The 9,759-nt window shown below is 42.2% G+C and overlaps 1 protein-coding gene across 1 annotated transcript; it reads right to left on the bottom strand.

Moving 5' to 3' along the window:
• Nucleotides 1-649: 649 nt before the first annotated feature.
• LOC126419469 (uncharacterized) lies at nt 650-1,267 on the bottom strand. Its single transcript, XM_050086656.1, has one exon. The coding sequence runs from the start codon at nt 1,265-1,267 to the stop codon at nt 650-652; it is 618 nt and encodes a 205-aa protein (XP_049942613.1).
• Nucleotides 1,268-9,759: the final 8,492 nt, after the last annotated feature.

Here is a 9,759-nt window from a genome sequence, read left to right as displayed (position 1 = left end):
GGCACTGAACTCGCATTTGACAGGAAAGAACGGGTACACCTACGTCTAACCACAGTAATTTATGTTTACCTAAAGAAATTAAGGCTAATATCACGATGGTTTCTGGAGTCAATTTTCTCCACCATAGTTCCGCAGACCACACATTTTCTCCATCTCTGATGACATTGCTCTTAAATGTAACTTACATTCTGCCTTCATTCCGTAACAAATATCACAGAATTAACTTGTATTCTACTAGACATCATGCAACTGTTTTGTAAGGACATCTTTTGTAGAGATACAGCTGTTGCCAAGTAACTCGTCATTTGCTTCACTTACAACAGAACCTATATAATATTTTCGCTTTGTATGGCCTTGCATTGTTCTCCTCACTTATTTATATCAAACAACTAACACCGTTTGTTACTTACTAAGCGCTTGATTGAAGTACGCAACTCTAAAGCCATCGTCAGTGTATGTTAACTTCCACATGTGGCATTTTACTAGACTTTACGGCATAGTTTTCTTACGATAACGCCGCCTCGCTTCTGTTTGTTCATCAAACTAGACACCAGCAGATTCTAAATTTTGATGCAGAGTACTGTTGAGCAGTGCAGCAAACATTATCGTGTGTGGGGTATCCAGCTTCGTGCAAAGCAAATTATTCAATTTATCTAACGTACCTGAGGATTTTCTGGTGATTTCCAATGCACTGACACAATTTTTCGTACATTTTATCATCGCAAGTATTCTCCGTCTGATAGGCCATGACACTGGGCCCTTTTTCTAGTTTCACTTCAGTGTATTCCAGTTTCAGACTGGCAATGCGCAGTGTAAGAATCTGCATCTGCGCAGCCGTCAGGATCATGACGGTAGCGAAGAGTAAGTCCACGCCGTTGCTGATCTGGGTTGCGAACGTCGCTAGCGCGCACTGTACGACGTACGATAGCTCGTAGTAGTTGGTATTGTTGTCCCACCCGTGTTGAGCGAATGGCAGCCGCCGGTCTTCTGGTTGCGCAATGATCGGCATGGGGTACCACACAGGGTACTGCGAGAACTTTAAGAACAGCAATCCTAAGGTGAGGCGGCAGGCACGCCTTTGCGAGCCCTTCCAAATGTCAGCCAAGACAGGGTCTGCCGAACAGAATTCACTTTGCATGGACACCAGCTTCTCCACATGTCGAGCCAGCGCATAGTAATGTCGCCGATTGGGCATGAAAAAGACCATTTTGGCGGTGCCGCAGGCATTGGTGAAGGTGCTAATGAACACCATCGTCATCTCATCCATGTCTCCCCAGCAAAAGTAGAGGGACAGTAAACTCTCTACTGCGTTTCAGATGCCCAGTACGAGGATGAAAGCGCCGTACATGTTAAACATCCAGGAACCAGGGAGTGGCCACGCACCACAGAACCACAGATGGCGGATGTTCAGCTTAAGGATCGACTGCCCGCTTTCCGCCCAAGACAGTGGCTGTTCCATATCCTCTGGTAATCCTCTCACCATCTTGTTAGTCCAGAAGAGCCGCTGACTGTCGTTTCATTCGTAAGACGATTAAATCAGACAAACAAGCGACAGCTGGTAGGGGTCGCTCAGCCACTTTACATCCACTGACATTACAGCGACCTTATATATGCATGAACGCAACTGCTACAAATAGCCGGCTTGATAATGAGTTTTAAGTAATAGAGTGATGCTGAACACTGTAAGTCTTTATTTAAAGTCTTATACAATTAGTCAAGAATTACGTAATGAAAGCAATGTAACACGACAGGGGAAATGAAAGATGAAAATGGTTTGCTCGTCTAGCCCTGCATTACAGAAACTGATCGATCAGAGCAATTAAAAGTAACGACTTCACTCTCTCTCTCTCTTTTCAGTGTCATTGAGCAAATCATCCGCATTTAAAAGTAAATACAACGAGCATTTACCTGAAATACGTGCTGAAAACCAGCCTATTTCCATGTTTCCAAATGCATTTTTTATGCCTTTGAAAAACTGGTGGTGTCTAATAGAAGGTGCCGGTAAATCGCTTATGTACTTAGGATTGAGTAAACAGTACTTAGTGCCAATCTGTACCTGTCTTGGATAGCAGGTGCACTCGTCAATCGCACAATTTCTAAGCCTTTATGAGACAAATTCGGCCCACACTAATCTACATGAAAGGGAAATTCTAGATAAGGTAAACAGTAGGGGTTCAGTTCCATAGCAGCGTCCTAGGAAATTGCAGTTTCTAAGTAAAACATATTACTTAGAGAGTTGTTGCTTGGCTGATACTGATATACACCTCAGCTGTACACCAGGATTGACAATGACAGGATGTGGAGTGTTCGCCGAGACGTGTCACTAATAAAGTCTGGGTTGTTCAGTTGCCTCTAGAGAACAACAAAGATACTTAAAAGATTTAATTCTTAGACCATAGATACACGTACTTTGCGAAGTGGAACGACAGTTTTTTTTCCAAAAACAAAATAGCAGAAATCAAGCATCGATTTTAACAGCTGAAGGTCTTGTATTAGTATTGTAGTAAATCTGTAATGGGCTGTCGAATGAAACCGAGACAGATGGAAAAAAATAAGTTATCTGTAATTTTGTCGGAAACTGACATTTCGTGACCGTTGCTGTGTAAAAAAGGCGGGTTGATCAACACAAAGAAGAAAACAGCAATTAGCCACTATTGATTACCAATAGTGGCTGGTAGTTGTTTTCTTCTTCTCAACAATAACTATCTTCATTAATTCCAAAGTAATTGCTTAACTGTTAATATTTATTCCACTGTGAGAGAAGACGGTCAACTTCTTCGTAGAAAAATGTTTGCAGTTGCGTACAGAAACATGTTGCGAAGGTTGTTTCGACTATACTGCAGAAGCTTCGCGGGGAAGCCCTTACACCCCCTCCCCCATAAAGTCCCGATCTACACCCATGTGAATTTCATATTTTATGGAGTCCTGAAGAAAGACGTTCGTGGCCGTCGATTTACTTCGGACGAAGAGTTACACGTCTTGGTACAGTCATGGTTCCGTAGGCAACCGCGAACATTTTTCCGTTAAGGCACTGATCGCCTTGTCTCACAGTGGAATAAATGTGTTAATAGTTACCGCCATTACTTTTGAAATAATGAAAGGTATTACTTACTTTTGATCTGTTTCGCTTCCTTTTGACTGCTCCTTATAATTCTCCGAAATTTCCAGTGTTAATACGATAGTTGCCTATTTTAGATTTGGCCAGGTGAATAGGTAACAGTTTTAAGCACTGTAACGGCAGTCTGTTCTTTTACTTACGACAAGACTACAGTTCTACAGTGAATTCTCTTTCTGTTACAACGCTGCTACAGGACTACATCAATTTGACAGAAGGCCACTACTTTTCTGACGATTCCTGAACAATAGGTGAGAAATGTCTTCCTCGAAACAACTTAAGAAAAATAAAAAACACAAAATATTACAAAACATTGGCTACAGAGAAAATCAGGTTTTTTTTATTTTTATTGTATCAAGATGTTTACCGAATTTTAGATATGAGAAGCAATGTACATTCTTGCTTTCAGCTCATATAAATATCCCTGTAATGTTTTCGAAGTATATTTGCTACTTAGATTTGTGCAGTCATTTGGCTCAAATTCTCTCTTTTCAAAATCAGCTCATTCAAAAATCCCTCCAATACTTTCGAAGTATGTTTCCTGCTTAGTTTTAGTTAGTCGTTTAGCTCAAATTCGCTCTTTTCAAAGCCAGTATCCAAAGTTTCCCTCGTATTTCGTCAGCGGGAAACTGGTTTTGAGATTATGTGAAAACAATGAAGCTGAATGAAAAAAGGAAGACTTTGCAGTTAAAATATTATAAAGTTACACAGATGTTTCACGAGATCGCAAACAGGATGTGACAGGCATAAATGTAGATATTTCTGTTGGTGAGTGAGGACAGGGTATTCAACAACATTACGTCAGCATTTACTTCATTTGCAGACTAAAAATTATAGCTATTAGGAATAGTATGTTTTCTGGTTGGTTAGCACGTCCAAGTACATATTAGTCTGGGCAGCAGATTAGGTGCTGAAGTGTGAACGAGTGGACACTAAACGGGTAGTCTATAGTGACACCTGTAGTCCATTCACTAGTGCAATTACGATTGTGGAGAAAACATCAAGTAATACATTATGTGATGTTTCTATAGGAAGTCTGTTCGACACAGGGAAAAAACAAGCAACACGCTGATGTGTGTACATATAAAGGTACCACACATAAAAATATCTCCACCCATACCCTATACTCTCTGTATTATGACTCTTTATTATTCAATTTGAAATATTGAAATACAAATAAGTACTCTCAAACAGAAGTTCATTTGCATCAGTTTGGTAACGATATCATTCCTTAGCTTTAGCCTCTACATTCACTGACTTAATCTAGATAAAACAAAACCTGCTTTCGCAAATCTTCCGGTGCAACCAAACGCTGCAGAAGTTTTCGCCACTGTTCGGGGAGCGTTCAGTAACTAACTCAACAATTTTTTTTCTGAAAGCAGGCTGGTATTATTCAGGATTTCAATAGACCATATCATCACCATTCTTTTTGCTACAAAACCCTTTTTTTCAGGATAATCTCCGTTAAATGTGACGGCCTTACGCCACCTTACTGGCCGGGCTTGTATGCCCGAGTGACACCACTTTACTGGGCGACGATGGACCCAAGGTCTCGCTGCATCGATAGCCTCTCCATTATCCGCGTGCCGCTTCCTGAGGATGAATATGGGAGTCGCAAGGTGCGAGATCCTGGATATAGAGCGGATGAGGAATAACAGTCGAATGGAGTTTTGTGAGCTGCCTGTAATGCACATATGCATTCCCTTCACGTGTTTAAGCCAAGTATTACGCACATTTACGCGATCGGGAATGCTCAGTAGCAGCCAGGCTACATGTACATTTAACAATTAAGCGTCAGCAAGGAGCATTAGATATGAAATCATAGGAGGTAATGTGGTACAACCGTAGTAAAGACAAGATCCGACTATTTGGGAGTAGGATCTTACAATCTGAGACAGTGTTCCGAGACAAACTTCCGTCACAATGTCCGCAAACGTGACGTCAGATCCGCCTAGCAACAGCGATATGAACGCCCATTGGCTGAAGGTTTGGATGTATATTATAGGAAACGAGAGAAGTGTCATTGGCTGAGAGAGAAAGGTGGGGTGCTCTCTCTTGTCCTTCGGGAAGACAGGTTGAGTCAGTCACGAGGAGCCACTCAAACAGGGGGCGGCTCTAAAAGAACGGTCGCGAGTGCATATTTCAGATGTTAAGCAAGATATAAAGTGAAGAACCCCACGTGTCGTGGGCAGTGTCCATCATATGTAAAGTCAGAAAACTGTGTTAACGTGTGTAAAAGGTCGAATATAACGGCGTAGTCCAGATCCGCCACATTGCAAATGCTGATTCTGTGATGTGTGTGACAAAGCAATTTCTGTATTAAAACAAGTATAGTACAAACGTTGTTGACAATTAACAACTGGCATCCCTAAACACTCCACTTTAGCGGGATCACCACCTACATGGAACCTGGCGACTGAGCACTACTTTTGTGCTACGAGGGACCTACCGAAGCAGCAAGACACCAGGTTAGTGATACCGCCTAGAGAAGCACTTCCTTCTCGCTACAATGCCAATGAGGGTGTTGTATGCTCTCGGGTGCGCAGACTTAAGTGAGGTCTTGCGCTGACATGGAAAAGGAGAAGTTCGTTTGCATTTTTGTGACGAACACGCTGAAGTCCTTTCTTTAGTTTCCTGAGGGTAGCACAACACACTTCGGAGTTGATCGTTGCAACATGAGGGAGGACATTAAACAGAGTAACCCCTTCAGAGTTCCAGACGGCCACCGTCATGACTTTATCGGCTGGGGGTGCAATTCTGAACTTTTCTTCGGAGCGGGAGTGGTGTGGCGCCAACTCCGTGGATTACCGTTTTGTTTCCAGTTCGAAATGATGAACCCATGTTTCATCGCCAATAACGACGTCCGATAAAAAATGATCACGATAAGCTTTGTAACTCGCAAGTAATTTTGCACAGTTGGTCTTCCGTTGCTCTTTAATGTCTTCTGTTAGACGGCGAATAATCAAGCGGGCACATACCTTTGAGTACCCGAATTGGTTGACAGTGTGGCTGCTCTACGAACGGAGACGTCCACTTGAGTAGCGACGTGTTTATTTGCGATACTTCTATCACCACGAATGAGAGTGTCTTCGCACGTTCCAACAATGCAGGAGTCACAGCTGTGTGCGGCCGGCCGGCACGTGGGAGATTAGGCAGGTTTGAGCGACAACGTTGCGATAATGACAGACTCATTGCCCAATGACTCACCTTGCGTTTGTTCATTTCCTGGTCTCCATAAACATTCTGCAAGTTCCTATGAATATCTTCGATGCTCTGGTTTTCTGCCAGAACAAACACAATGACAGTTCTCAGCTTGGAACGTACGTCAACTAAGGACGCCACTTAAAAGCTGCGTATAGCTCCGCCATCTAGCAGAATTTCAGGAAACTATAAGGAATGAAGCGGAAATATTCCCCGAAGTCCCACAAGAAATTCCGCATATTTCCAATCGAAACTGGCGAGGAAAACATAACCTGCGTTACTTATTGAGCGCCCTTCTTAATAAATAAACTTAAACAAGAAATGCTACAATTAAAATAAGGATAAATTGAACAATGTTCCAGCAGTCACCTACTAATGGGTACGCCCACTAGTGACCTGATTAGTATGTTGATTTCAGTGCGGTGTATTACCTGTGACCTAAGGAGTGGTTGCTCGAGTCACTCGCGTACTGAGAACTGACTGGAACAGAAAAGGGAGGTAATGAAAGTGGCACGTAAAGTTCCCTCCGCCACACACCGTTGGGTGGCTTGCGGAGTATAAATGTAGATGAAGATGTAGATGTAGTTGGGATATTTTCACTGTTGATAGGCTAGAGGCGCTACATTGCCGGATGATTCCGCGTTGGGGCCGAGTATGAACGCCTGCTTGGTGCTTCCTACTTCCAGAGCGTTTGCAGCTAACTACGAAGAGCACCTTAAGAACGAAGTTAGCAGATGTGGATGAAGTTTGGCTCACTACGTCAGAGAATAGAACGATTACTTGGAGATATCACCGGAAAAGCGGCACTAAACGTTCACTTATTGCTGCTTGCCCTCTGGGTGGAATGGCAATAGGCCGACACAGCGGGGGACCTTCAATAAACATTGTTTGCGTTTCTTAAGATACATGATAATCTCGGGAGTGGCAGAGCTGAATACTGTTTCTGCAACACTTAACCACAGTTACATTCTATTTATATTATGGTTTCAAAGCCTTGCGTAAACTTGTATTTTATCGACTTGAATCCCCATTTTCAATTGTTTCTTCTTCTCTGTTATACTACTGCATTATTTATCCTGACTAGTCGTTATTACCGTTCTCTAGCTGCAATGAGTTTATGTCAGTACCAGTGAAACAGAAGTATCGTATCTCTCACTGTCTTGAAGTAAACGTTGTTTGATTAATTCTGTGCGTGAGAGGCTTTTCTTATTCTCAAATAAATTGTTTACTGAACTGAGAAAAAGTTCTTTTATGATTAAATGTTGAGATATGTTCTGCACGAAACTGTATGTTTGTTATTTTGCTAGCAACAGAGATAAATAAACTTTGTGGTAATACCCTTACCTGCCTCCAACCGTTCAACATTGTCAGATACCATCGTATTGCAGACGAAACACAGGTTTCGCCAGCTGACAGACTGGAATGCAGAGAATCAAGAAGTAGATGTAGAGAAATTCGAGAGCTGATTACGTGGGAAGTTCTACGTATCAACACGATTGTCTCTAAATGATCTCAAACTTAATATCGCACTTCTCATTTGCGTATACTGACGACAGTTATGAGTTCAACACTTATGCCAATTCTGCAAGGCAGCTTTATTGTACCACACTGACAGTTGTTATTATTGTTGTGGCTTTTCCGTGTCAAAACTGGTTTGATGCAGCTCACTATGGAGTCGGTCCATGCGTAACTATCTCTGCATAGCTACTGGGATCTCCATCCCTTGGACTTGCTTAATGTACTAACGCCCTGGTTTCCCTGTACATCTTTATCCCAAACCATAACCTACCAAACTGACCATTCCATCATGTCTCACGATGATGGGTAACAAATTACACTGACGTTGCGCCACCCAACAGTTCTGTTCCTTCAAATTCGAAGCAGCGTCTCGTCAGTAGTTACCTGCAGTTAAGGAATTGTGCAACTCCCCCTTTTTTTTGTCATCAGTCTTTGGTTCCGTGCGAGCCGCCACGAATTCCTCTCCTGTGCCAACCTCTTCATCTCAGAGTAGCTCTTGCAACCTACGTCCTCAATTATATGCTTGACGTATTCCAATCTCTGTCTTCCTCTACAGTTTTTCCCCTCTACATCTCCCTCTAGTACCATGGGAGCCATTCCCTCGTATCTTAACAGACGTCCTATTATCCTGTCCCTTCTGTTTATCAGTATTTTCCACATATTCCTTCCCTCTCCGATTCTGCGCAGAACCTCCTCATTCCATAACTCATCAGTCCACGTTATTTTCAACATTCGTCTGTAGCCCCACATCTCAAATGCTTCGATTCTCTTCTGTTTCGGTTTTCCCACAGTCCATGTTTCACTACCATACAACGCTCTGCTCCAAACATATACTCTCAAAAATTTCTTCCTCAAATTAAGGCCTATGTTTGATGCTAGCAGAATTCTCTCGGAGAGGAACGCCCTTTTATGCCATTGCTAGTCTCCTTTTGAAGTCCTCCTTGTTACGTCCGTCATTGGTTATTTTACTGCCTAGGTGGCAAAATTCCTTAACTTCATCTATTTCGTGATCATCAATCCCGATGTTAAGTTTCTCGCTGTTCTCATTTCTACCACTTCTCATTACCTTCGTCTTTCATCGATTTAGTCTTAATCCATACTGTGTACTCATTAGACTGTTCATTCCGTTCAGCAGATCATGTAATCACTGATATCCTTTCACATTGAATTATAATTCCACTCCTGAAACTTTCCTTTATTTCCATCATTGCTTCCTCGACGTACAGATTGAACAGTGGGAGCTGAAAGGCCTCTTGGCTGTTGTTCGCATTGTATATGGCGCATCTCTCCCTATAGCTTACCCCTACTTTTTTCAGAATTTCGAACATCTTGCACCATTTTACACTGTCGATCGCTTTTCCCAGGTCGTCAAATCCAATGAATGTGTCTTGATTTTTCTGTAGTCTTGCTTCCATTATTAACCGTAACGTCAGAATTGCCTCACTCGTGCCTTTACTTTTCCTAAAGTCAAACTGATCGTCATCTAGCACATCCTCAGTTTTCTTTTCCTTTCTTCTGTATGTTATTCTTATAAGCAACTTGGATGCATGAGCTGTTAAGCTGATAGTGCGATAAGTTTCGCACTTGTCAGACCTTTCCGCCTTCGGAGTTGTGTGGATGATGCTTTTCGGAAAGTCAGGTGGTATGTCGCCAGACTCATGCATTCTACACATAAACGTAAATAGTAGTTTTGTTGCCACTTCTTCCTTTTATTTTAGAAATTCTGATGGAATTTTATCTATACATTCTGCCTTATTTTACCTTAAGTCCTCCAAAGCTCTTTTAAATTCTGATTCTAATACTGGATCCCATATCTCTTCTAAATCGACTCTTATTTCTTCTTCTATCACAGCAAACAAATCTTCCCCCTCGTAGAGGCTTTCAATGTATTCTTTCCACCTATCCGCTCTCTCCTCTGCATTTAA

Source organism: Schistocerca serialis, chromosome 9, assembly GCF_023864345.2.
Source record: "Schistocerca serialis cubense isolate TAMUIC-IGC-003099 chromosome 9, iqSchSeri2.2, whole genome shotgun sequence".
Taxonomy (NCBI): domain Eukaryota; kingdom Metazoa; phylum Arthropoda; class Insecta; order Orthoptera; family Acrididae; genus Schistocerca; species Schistocerca serialis.
Note: the sequence above shows the minus strand (reverse complement) of the source record. Positions and strands in the feature narration are given on the sequence as shown.

What these genes read in the sequence shown, in the direction of transcription:
- LOC126419469 (XM_050086656.1), bottom strand. Translation starts at nt 1,267, where the DNA reads ATGGATGAGATGACGATGGTGTTCATTAGCACCTTCACCAATGCCTGC.